At 39.4% G+C, this 12,471-nt stretch overlaps 1 protein-coding gene across 1 annotated transcript in view; it reads left to right on the forward strand.

Moving 5' to 3' along the window:
• The first annotated feature begins 1,419 nt into the window (after positions 1–1,419).
• The window catches only part of CARNMT1 (carnosine N-methyltransferase 1), a 43,066-nt gene continuing 32,014 nt past the window's right edge, over positions 1,420–12,471 (forward strand). The window contains exons 1-3 of the mRNA XM_046664809.1: positions 1,420–1,893; positions 8,921–9,116; positions 9,948–10,111. Coding sequence (XP_046520765.1) covers positions 1,439–1,893; positions 8,921–9,116; positions 9,948–10,111 — 815 coding nt within the window. The 5' untranslated portion in view covers positions 1,420–1,438. The remainder of the gene's footprint in view (positions 1,894–8,920; positions 9,117–9,947; positions 10,112–12,471) is intronic.

Genomic DNA, 12,471 nt, shown 5'->3' on the forward strand with positions numbered 1-12,471 from the left:
TGAACACCTTAATGACACAGACCCTAAGATTCTCACCACATTATGAAACAGAACCAAGCAAGTCTCTACATAGGAAATTAATTTGAAAATGTTTATTATACTTCCCAGGATGTTGAAAAGTGTGTAGCTGATTATCCTTATCCGTGGCATTCTGGCCTTTATCAATTAGGCCATTCGGACATATATCAATACATGTCACAAATTACAACATGTATAATTTATGTTTGTGTATATGAAAACAGTAGTGGTAACAGTTAATAATATGAAAATTTATGCAGAACTTCCAAACACCAGTCTCTAAGAAAAATAGGCCCTGGATAGAAAAATCTGGAAGAATATGCAAAGAATTGGTAATATTGTGTCTGGGGAGGAGATATGGGTGGCTAGGGACAGGGATAAAGAAACTCCACGTTTGTAACCTTTCGCACTTTCCTTTTGAATTTTGAACCATGTATTACTGCATTATTATTCAAAAAAGACTGAAATTTTATAAAAATTTTCTATAAAAATATAACATTAACATGGAATAACCACAGTATACTTTTAGCATTGCCTTTATTTCACTTATTAATTTAAATCGTGGAAATATGAAGCTACTTTATTTGCAATATGATTATATCTTTTCAGCCGAAATTGTGGTCCATGGACATGTTTAAGTCTTCTGAATAAAACAATCTTTCCCTTTCAACGTTACTTTTTTTTTTTTTTTGTAAGACTGATTTGCTGGCTGGTTGATTTAAATTGAACGGAATGAGTAACTTCCTAAGAATTGGTAGCCGTTTTAGTCCTGACCCCAGAGAGAAATGAGGCAAAAGGTGAATGCAGGTGACGAAGAGGAAGAGGTTAAGTCTGGTATTGCTAAGGACCACCGTTAGATGCTAGTGGCTGTCCCTGCGCCAACGCTGAGGCATTAAGACTCCGGTGCACTTGCAGGGTCTTCCCCAGCACGGGTCCTACATAGAGTTAGGTTCCTGCATTTTCTTCATCTGCTACCATCAGGGCAGGATTAGGACTCTCGAAGGTCCCTAAACACTGGAAAGATGATGGTGTCCCTCTCCCCTTATGTAATTAAAAATAAAAACTCATTTAGGAAACAAAACTCAAGATGAACGCAAGACCTTTCTTGTAGACTTTCTGAAATAAGAATTCCGAATAAATTCATCAAAGCTGAACTTTTTTTCTGCTTTTCCCTGTTTTGCTAGTACTTTAGCCTTAGTTCAACTTCCGGTCCCGCAATCCAGCCTCCGCAGACGTCGAACCCCACACACACAACCGCTGGCAGGTGCCCGCCCCACCCGACTAGGGATCTCCTCCTTCGTTCCTCCCACCTGGCCGTTAGCCCCGCCCACCGGACGCATTGTCGTGACGTCAGCGCGCCGTCGCCGCAGCCCGGCAGCAAATGAGCGCGGGCGGCCGCGGTCCTCCGTCGCACCCGCGCATGCGCATGCGCGCTCGGTCCGGGCGCTCTGAAGACCTGGCGGAGCCCGGCGCGGATGGAGGCCTGAGGGCGGCGGGGGCGGAGCGCGCCGCGAGCTGGGGGCATGTCTGCGGCGGGCGCCGTCTAGAGGAAGGCCGAGCAGCCGCCGCCACGCTTTCGGTCGCGGCGAGACGCAAGCGAGCCAGGCCGAGGGCCGCGGCGGCGATGCAGCGACGGCGGCGTCCTCCGCAGCCCGCCTCTCGGCTGCCCGAGGGCTGCGGAGGCGGCGGCGGCCGCAGTTGCGGCGGCGGGAGCGAGGAGGTGGAAGTGCAGTACTCCGCCGGGCGCTTGGGCTCGGCCGCGGCGGTTGCGGCGACGACGGCGGCGGCGGCGGCGCGCAGCACCGAGGAGGAGGAGGAGGAGAGGCTCGAGCGCGAGCACTTCTGGAAGATCATTAATGCCTTCCGCTACTACGGGTAAGGACCCGGGTCTCGCCCGTCGGGGCCCCCGCTGGTTGCGGCACACCCGCCGGGACGGTGGCCACGCCTCCGGCGCCCGGAACGGCCGCCCGAGCTGACCTCCGGGCCCCCGAGTCACCTCGCACCACCTTAGCCCGTCCCGGCCCTGCACACCCGCGTGTCTGCCGCGCCGACTGCTGCCCAGCGTCCTGCCTTCTGACCTCAGGATCAGATTAGCTCTCTTGCCTTCCTTCCCTCGTTAAAGGTTTGGCTTTGAGGCTGATGGGGGTTACCGGAAAAGTGCTGCAACAGTTTCAGATAGAAGATGATAGTGGTAAAATCGTGCAGGGCAGCGCATGATTTGTATGTGTTGTCGATGTCCTCCAAATTGAACACGTGGAGAGCCCAAGTTCATCTACACGTGGGATGCTGTAGGACGTTTTTCCCCAAACTGTTACCAGTTCTTGTGAGAGCAGCATAAGATTTCCATCCCACCCTCCTTGGCTCTGTGAACGTACAGGCACGTTTGTGGTGAGCGAGCGAATGATGCTGCTCCAGGTCATTAACTGGTGGATGAAATTAAGGTCGGAGGTGGGCCGGATGTACTAAAATATGCTAATTATGAAGGAGGGAAATGAGAGTAGGCGCAGTAGGAGTTGCTTTTATGGTCTTCTATTTTGCAAATGTGTATCAAATTCTCACTATGGGCTGGGGCATGGTAGGACTTTTGAACTTCTTGACTTTCACTTTTCTTCTTTTTAGATAGGTGGTAAAATAGCTTAGTCACGAAATTATAATCCCAAAATCTGAAAGGGACTGAAATCAACTAGAGTTTCAGATAAAGGTGGTACTTTAATTCATATAAGAGATGAGTCCGCTGACGGCTATGTTCTGAGGCTGCAGCTGAAAATCAGACAGACGTGATCTCCTGCGCAAGTTAAAAACTGTTCCCTTAGATGGGTGCCTGCTGTGCTTTATGCAAACTTTTTTATGTTGCTTGACTGTGACCTCCTCAAAAGCAGGGGACTGAGCCTTACTTATTTTTTCATCACCAGTGCTTGGCATATGTTGTAGAAGTTCTGTTTTTAACAAATAAGACGAGTAGTAGCAGAGGAATACATTTGTCCTTCCTAAATAGTCTATTTGTGACTAATGGGTAAACTAGTTTGTTACTATTCTGAATTTAGAAACTTGCTTAGTGAAAGCTTAAAGTTATTTAGAATCTGATTACATCGGTGACTTGAATTTTTGAAGTTCAGAATCTTGATGAAATAATTTACTAATTAAACCCAGGAATGGGAACCGTGGGCTGCGTTACTTATGGAGCCCAAAAGGGAATTACTAATATGGGGATTTTATTTAGTATCAACAGAGGGGAGAGGGCAGACAACCAGAGAATTGAATTTGATGCAAGTATTGTGCTGGGAAGAACTTGCTGGGAGGGACATTAGATGGCTAAGAGTGGTAGGTGCAGAAAAAGTCTGGTACATTTTACTATTGAAAAATATAGGAAAAAAATATGGGGAAATGTCTTGGGAGTATAATGGACACAATTAATTAAAATGTTCGTACCCAGTTATAATGTATGAGGACTAATTTAGAATTGATATTTATTACTAGGTATCATATGGGCCTTTTGGGGTGAGAGGAGGGCCGGGGGTCTTTGACCTGGAACTAGGACCCAAGTGTGGCAATATAGAAAAAGGTGCTTGTGTGCATGTTCTAGTGGGTGTGATACAATTTCCAATATTCTTATCCCTCTTTACCAGTTAATACGGGGTTGAGGGAAATTTCATTTTCTTTAAAAACAACTCTTTATTTTCATGTACTCTCTTGATGAAACACTTCAAATCCCTAGACTGAAAATAGTATACAATTAAAAATATGCTTTTAAAAATATCACTTAAAGGACTGAGGGTATGGAAAGCATTGTGTAGCAGAAAACACACTGGATTATTACAGTCCAACGTTTTATGATCTAGACCTGCACTAATAGTGTAGCCACTAATCACATCCGGCTGAATTTAAGCTTAAATTAATTAAAATTTAATAAAATTTAAAATTCATTTCCTCGGTTTCACTAGCCGCATTTCAAGTGCTCAGTAGCCACACATGGTTAGTGTCTGCTCTGTTGGACAGTGCACATGTCAGCCTTTCCATCTTTCAGTAAGTTCTGATGGACAGTCCTATTGTAGACTTTTAGCAAGTACTTCCAAACTTTGCAGAGTTTGGTTTTACTGCTAAATGTCTTTTAGTCAGTATAGAGGAAAGTAAGATTAAAGGTCACAGGGCAAGAAATATCTTTTGATTAATATTTTCTCTTTCCAGTGGCTTCTAATTTTGTGCTTCCCACAGATTTTGCTTAGATGACATATTCTAAGTAAAAATGATTATAGCATTGTACTGAGTAGAAAAAACGTTGTTAGCCTTAAAATACCCCTCTCGTTGAATGATACCTAGTCACATGAAAAGTCACAGTTGAAAAGTCAAAGCCCTTGTCAGAAATGTCCTACGTTTAGAAATAGTGGTTAGATGAGGTGTTTTTTGGGTTTTTTTTTTTGCTGAGGAAGATTAGCTCTAAGCTAACATCTCTGCCAGTCCTCCTCTATTTTTCTGTATGTGGGACATCTTCATAGCATGGCTGGTGAGTGGAGTAGGTCTGTGCCTGGGATCCAAACCCATGAACCCAGGCTGCCGAAGCAGGGCATGAGTAACTTTAGCCACTAGGCCACAGGGCTGGGCCCTAGATGAAATTTTTAAAATTGAGATGTAGAGTCTGTTGTCATAGGTGAGGGGATGGGCATATAAAGAGGTGAGCAACTTGCTCAGGGTTACACAACCAAATTATGGTAGAGTCTGGCCTGAAATTCAAAATTGTTCACTAAAATTTTATCCTTATTAGTAAGTAAATTACTAGTATTAATAAGCAGTGATACTAGTAAGACAATTTTAACCTTGAGTATTTAATAAATATTTTAAATGGATTGAGACAGACTTTGCTTCTGAAAAGGTAGATTCTGTTTGGAATTCTAGAGTAGTCCAGCAGGTGCAGAGGAGTGGGTCTGTGACCTTGGTGCATGGCTCAGACCCAGCATTGGACCACCCACCCTGGCGAAAGGTGACTAAGTCAGAGTTGGAGTCACTGCCAACCCTTGAGGAAATATGGCTGCTGACTTCACTTTCTCCCCTTAGCCGCTGGAGGATTGTGGCATCTTGATGCTGACCGAATTCTGAACCAGGGAGAGTCTGAAGGTTGTAAAACATTCCTTTAAAGCAGGATTGGCAAACTTTCTTTAAAGGGCCAGGCAATGAATTTTTTAAACTCTGAGGGCTAGATGGTCTGTTATGCAACTATTCAACTCTGCCCTTGTGTGGAAGCAACCATACGCAGTGTGTGAACAAATGGGCATGGCTAATTCCAGTAAAACTTTTTACAAACGGACTAAGTAGCTGGTGGGCCATAGTTTGGTCACCCCCATCTTAAAGCACATTGATAGTGTAAGTATTTCCAGGATAATGAAATTAACCCCAATTTTAATAGTATAGTAAGGTTTGGACTCATCTCTCAACTTTGGTAAGGCTCACTTATATCGCAGGAGTCCCTGGATGTATGTTGTGGACAGCTTTGCACACCATTAAGTCACCAAGGGTTAAGCGATATGCTGCATCTCATCCAGCTTTTTGTAGTTACCAAACGTGTGTCAGGAATTGACAGCAAGTATGTGGGGACTCGAGGCTCTTCTGATCAATCCATAACTTACCTCAGCTCCCCTGCAATCATAGAAATAGGTAGTCTCCGTGGGGAACCAAAAGTGGCACCTAGGGAGCGTAACTGAACATTTAATGATTGCTTTTCACATATGCTGAAATATGGAGATTAGGTAGTGACAAAGATGAGACTTTTATTGTAGGAGAATTCATCTTATTGGGGTGGTGAGGAGAGTTACGTTGGGGACAGCATTCCTAGGTAGCAGGCCTCTCTGTAATCTTTGGGAGACATAACAAGGGCCTGGGGTAAAGAGGAGCGATAATTTGCAGCTAGTTTTATGAAGTAGGATCAAAAGGATCTTGGGCTTATTGATTGTGTGGGCCATGAGAAGAGCCATGTTAGGATGACTCGTTAGTTTCTGACTTGAATGAATGTGTAGTGTATCATTCATCAATATCAGCCATATAGGAAGAAGTGCCGTGTTTTGTTGGTGTGACGTGATAAGTTCAGTTGGATATGTTGAGTTTTGAGGTGTGGTGAGAGGGAGGTTGTGGGGTATCCAGTGCCCAGGAATATGAGAAGTGAAGTACTATAAGACTGTTTAACCTTTTGACAGTGAGTGGAAAACTGTTGCAACTCTGCTGTTTGCCTAACACATTATGGCCACTTTAAATAGTTCCTTTAGTGTCATACTCTGCTGCCAGGAATGTAAATTGATGCACTCTTTCTGAGAATCAGTTTGTATCAAGAGCCTTAAAAATACTTATCCTTTCTGACCTGGTAATTCTTCTTTTGGGAGTTTCTGGTAATTTTTTCTCACTAAAATATAGACAGATTTTGAATACAAAAAGTTCATTATAGAGATAAATGAAAGTATCTAGATGCCCAATCTGGTTTGGGAAATAGCTAAGTAAATTTTGGTTGCATAAGATGGATGATGAACAGTCGTTATAGTCATTTGAGAACTTTTTTCTGACCTGGGAAAATTCTTCTAATAAGGATGAAGAGTTATAAGTGCTTCTAAAACTTTAATGTGCATGTAAATCATTTGGAGATCTTGGTAAAAGGCAGATTTTACGTTTCAGTAGGTCTTGGGTGGGGCCTGAGATACTCCATCCCTAACCACTTCCAAGTGATCTGCTATTATGTGTGCCACGTTTTGGCTAGAAAGTTGCTGGTTGACTTTGTCTTAAACAACAACAAAACAGAGAAATATTCCAAAGTTAGAGGTGTTTGCTTCTGGAAAAGAGATTATTAGTAGCTTTTTTTTCCCTGAGTGCTTTTACTTTTCTCCATTTTTCGTATTTTCACTGTGAATGTACTAGTTATATAAATTAGATATACCTCCTATATTTGAGTGCTTGCTATGTTTTCAGGCACTGGGCTCAGTGTTTTGTGTGCATTATTTTGTTACATTTTCAATGAAACCCCATTGGGTAGGCAGAGGAGTGCAGTGGTACCCACCTCATGGGGTTTTGTGGAGATTTTTCAGAATAATCCATGTTAAGTGAGTTGGTTTAGTGCCTGGCATTTATTAAATCTCAACCAGTGATCGCTTCTGTAATCAGCATCATCATTGTTATGTATTACCTTGTTTTTGTATATGAGGTAGTTGGGGCACAGAGAAAGGAAGTAATTTGTTAAGGGTCACGGGGCAAATAAGTAGCATAACTTGGATGTCTGTCTAAACCTGTTTGACTCCAGAGCTCACTGTTACAGCGTCTCGGGGTTTGCCGGGGAAGCAGACATCAATGCAGCCACTGCCAACTTGATCTTTTCACATTACCCTTAAGGTCCCCAGAGTAGCATCACACACAGGCTTCTGAAACATGATCAGGTTTTTGCTTAAGTTTTGTCAAGAGCTTCTTCAGAACTTCCTTAAATATTACTGTTCAGAAATTAGTGGTTTGTCATAAGAAGGTAAAAATAAGAGAATTATTTGGATGATTAGAGATTCAGACAACCAAATGAAAAACAGTTATTCATCATTTTCATTTAATATTAAATGCCAAATATCATTTAGAAGAAACATATACATTTATTTGTTTGTTTGTATATGTAAAGTGTAAAGAATGATGCAATGAACGCCCATGAACCTACCACCTAGTTTAATAAAAGAACATTATGCTATCCCTTTCCCCTCAAAGAACATCACTTTCTTGAATTTTCATTTCCTTGCCTTTCTTGTAGTTTTTCTACGTATGTTCAGTCCCTACAATATATTGTTTATTTTTACATAAAATGGAATCATACATTACGTACTTTTCTGTAACTTGCTTTTTCAGCAAATATTTATGTTCCTGGGTTTTGTCCATATTGTTGTGTGTAGCTGTAGTTTATTGATTTAACTGTATTTTTGTATGACTGTGCTGTACTTCATCGCTCAGTCTACTGCCCATGGGCCTTTGGATTGTTTTCAGATTTTTTGTTTATTTCTAATAGTGCTGCAGCGAAGATTTTTCATGCTTCATGGTACCAGTTTGCAAGAATTTGATGCGTATGTGTCCAGGAGAATAATTGCTGGGTCATAGGTGTTGTGCATATTACGCTTTACTAGGTAATGCTAAATTATTTACCAAAATGCTAATTTACTGATTTATGCAGCCACCATCAATCAGTATATAAATATTCTAATTATCCCACGTTTTTACCAGTATTTCATTTGGACAGGTTTTGAAATTTTACCCATCTTGTTGATGTAAAATGGCATTTCATTGAGTGTAATATTTAACTGTTAAAAATGATGTTATTTTCAGATCTTATAAATGGGTAGTCCCCAAAGTGACCTTTAGAGTTATCTAGAAACTTTTGAATGCAGATTGTGAATGTTGCCTTGTAAAACACGAGAGAATTTCAATTTTTCATTTGTTTACTACTTTTGTAGTGCATACGCTCTTTAATGGTATTTTAAAAATTCGTCTTGGTTGGCTCTTAGTTAATTTCAAGACACCTTTTGTGTATATTCTAAAGTAATTTCAGAGCAGCATTCTGCTACTTGATGGAGGTGGTTTTGCTGAAAATGTTGTTTGGAAATTGAAATCATAAAAATAAACTTATTGTACATTAATCCTCTTTATGTTTCCTTTTTTCCCTCTCTAATTGGTGCAGATGTTTTACTAGTTATGAACTATTTGTCTTTTGGTTTGTTGCTTAGAGAATTTGTAATAAGGTGAAAACATAAAAAACTTTTTAAGTTGATATCCTTTAAGAAACCAAAAGATTGTAAATGACAAGACAGTATCCATTATAAAATTGTACAGAAAGACAATCTTAAAATAAGATTGGTCTCTGGTGAGAATTCTTTTGCCAATTTAAAAAACACCTTTTATGTTTTAGCACCAGTATGCATGAGCGAGTGAACCGGACAGAGAGACAATTTCGATCACTTCCAGCTAATCAGCAGAAACTACTTCCTCAGTTTCTTCTTCACTTGGACAAGATCCGGAAATGCATTGATCACAATCAAGAAATACTACTGACCATTGTGAATGATTGCATACATATGTTTGAAAATAAAGAATATGGAGAAGATGTATGTGAAAGTTTGTTATATTTGTTTTTATTTCAGGGTTTAACCTCTTGTTTTGAGGTCTTTCTGGATTTCATTTTTATAATTTTGCATGGGTGATTTGCTCTACTCAGAGATGCTTTCTCTTATATGTTCAGTCATTTGATTAGGCTTAATAGGACAGTATTCCAGATACTGAATTTGTTCGCTGATTTTTTTTTCCCCCCTAAAAATACTAAGGTAATTGTTGGCATTTTGATACACTTTTCATACAGTGTTCCTGCTGTTCTGGCATAGAGAGTTAGTGACTTACAATTCTGTAAAGAACTTTACTAGCTATGTAAAATTAATTTACCTGACTAACCTTATTATTTTCAGTATGTTATATCTATTTATATTCATCTTTTACTTTAAGAAATTACATTCACTTATTAATCTCAAGGGACTGGCAGTAATAGAAACTGAAGTCCTCTTTTTGTATCCACAGGACAGGTATAGTTGGGCCACTCCAGTGTGAGCTTTTCCATGCTGCCTCATCTCTGACCTGGAGGGACTTTCTTCCCTCTCTTAGAATGTTCGGTCTCCACAGAGCTCAGTCCTGGTCCTCTCCTGAGTAAAGACTGCTTTATTATATGGTGGTTCATGGTTAAAGGACCACGAGCTATTGAGGGTGCAAGTGAGACCACCAAAGTCTTTTCATTTAGGATCTCAAGCTGCACTTGAACCCCAGTTGAGTTGAGAGGCTAGAGATTTATCCACTAAACTGTGTGTATAGGCCCTTAGGAGCATGTCTATTTAACCATATTCAAGGTTGATTACTTTCTAGAAGCTAATTGATTTCTGTTTTTTAAACAGGGGAATGGAAAGATTATGCCAGCATCTACATTTGACATGGATAAGTTAAAATCCACATTGAAACAGTTTGTGAGAGACTGGAGTGAAACTGGGAAAGCAGAAAGGGATGCCTGCTACCAGCCAATCATTAAAGAAATTTTAAAAAACTTTCCAAAAGAGAGATGGTAAATAGTGCCTTATTTTTAACCAATTTCTTTAAGATATATAAGCACCGAATTTCTCTGGAAGACATTTCGCAGTCTTGATTCATTTTTGTAGTTGCGGTGTGCCTGTGTTTTTTCATGTGTGGGTGTGTGGTGCTATATTTGTTCTTGGATGCTTTGTTTGAAGTGGCAGTTAATGTTTTGAGTAATTTTTGCTCTAGCCCTGATGGGAAATTACTCTATCCAGAAATTAAATAATGAGGTTAGATTGAATGTTCATTATCAGTGATGTTTATCTTTTTATAATTTGCTCTATGGCAGAGCAAGAAGCTGTGAACTGTTTTAATTTTCCTCATTATGACATACTTGTAAGCAAATGAGGGATCTATAGCTTAGAGCAGAGACTCTTAACTTTTTTATGCCCTGAAAACCATGAGTAGTCTGAAGCCCATGGTCTGCTTTTCAGAATACCATTTATAGATGAATAAAGTAAAATATAGAGGATTACAAAGAAACTAGTTATTTTGAAATAGTTATCAAAATACTTAAAAAGCAAATTTGTGATATAACCTGCTTTTTATCACGTTTCAGATTAAATAAAATCTAGCAGCAAGTATTACTGTATTTTGAAAATACTGAACAGTATATGTGTTATTTTGAGAATCTCAACAACTAATGTGAAATGAAAATAAATGTGAATTCTATTGGTGATAAAGTCCCAGGTACTACTAAGACTACTGTTGTTGCTGCCTGCATTCATAAGTTATCAGTTAAAGGTTAATGAAATTAAAATGTAACTTTTTCCCTATCCTCTTCATAGATCAGTGAATTCTGTCCTTAGACCCCTTGGGTCCATGGATCCCAGGTTAGGAACCCCTGACTTAGGGGCTTTATATTAAAGAGAACCACTGGGTGGAATTCAGCCTGTCATTTAAACGACCTTTGTAGAGAGGCTCCTTCCCTCATCTCCTTCCCCTCCTCATTGATTGACATCTTTAAGTTTGGGTATATCCTTTCAGAAATTTCAGTACATATGTGTGTGTGTCTCTTCTCTCTCTCTCTTTAAAACTTTTTATTTTGAAATAACTTCAAAATTACAGATAAGTTGTATGAATTGTACAGAGTTCCCATATACTCTTAGCTAAATTCACCAATTCTTAATATTTTACATTTGCTTTATTAGTTCCTTTTCCTTCTTCCCTCCCTCCTCCCCCTACTTTATGTGTGTGTCTAAAACCACATATATACACAATTATTTAAACCATTCAAGAGATCAGTTTGTATATATCATGTTTTTTACTGCTTAATACTTACTTCTTAAGAACAATGATATCCTCTTACATAAAAACAGTGCAGTACCAGATTGAGGAAATTTAACTTTGAATTCTATTTTCTAATCTATAGTCTATTTTCAAGTTTCATAAATTATCCAGATATTGTTTTTTATAACACTTATTTTTCTGTCCAGTCTAGAATTCAATCCAGGATATTGTATTACATTTAATTGTAATGTCTTAGTCTTTAATCTGGAACAGTTCTTTGGCATTTTTTGACTTTCATGACATTGATGTTTTTGAAGAATTTAAGGAAGTTATTTTGTAGAATATTCCTCAATTTGACACTGTCTAGTGTTTCTTCATGATTAGAACAAGATTATATGTCACCTTTCAAAATAATACATTATTGATGTTGTGTCCTTTTCAGGATATTACATTCAGAGACATACAATGTCTGATAGCCCATCATTGATGATTTTAGTTTTGATCACCAAATCAAGATGTTATTTGGTTTTCCCATTGTTTAGTTACTGTTTCTCTTCTTTCAACTAATAAACGGTTTCTGGGAAGACTCTTTGAGACCATGCAATTAATATCCTCCTCCTCAGACTTTCTCCTTCCTAGAATTATCATCCATTGATGATTCTTACATTGAGACCATGCAGTTAATATCCTCCTCCTCAGACTTTCTCCCTCCTAGAATTATCATCCATTGATGATTCTTACATTGAGACCATGCAATTAATATCCTGCTCCTCAGACTTTCTCATTCCTAGAATTATCATCCATTGATGATTCTTGCATGATCTAACTTGTGCTGTGATGGTTGTGGAATGGTGATTTTCTGACTCTACAATTATCAGTCCGCATTCTACTGTATTTGTATATCTATTATCAGGAAGGACTCGTGGTCCCTATTTTATTTAATAGGTTATAATCCTTTACTGTTGTTTTTTATTTTGTTATTCAAATTGCCTCAGATTTGGCCAGCAGGAGTTCTTTCATTTGGCTCCTATGTCCTTTTGGCATGGTATGTCCCAATCATTTTTTTGAGCACTTTCTTACTTTCTAGCACAATAAGATATTTCTGTCCCATCTTGTATC

Source organism: Equus quagga, chromosome 6 (assembly GCF_021613505.1).
Source record: "Equus quagga isolate Etosha38 chromosome 6, UCLA_HA_Equagga_1.0, whole genome shotgun sequence".
Lineage (NCBI taxonomy): Eukaryota > Metazoa > Chordata > Mammalia > Perissodactyla > Equidae > Equus > Equus quagga.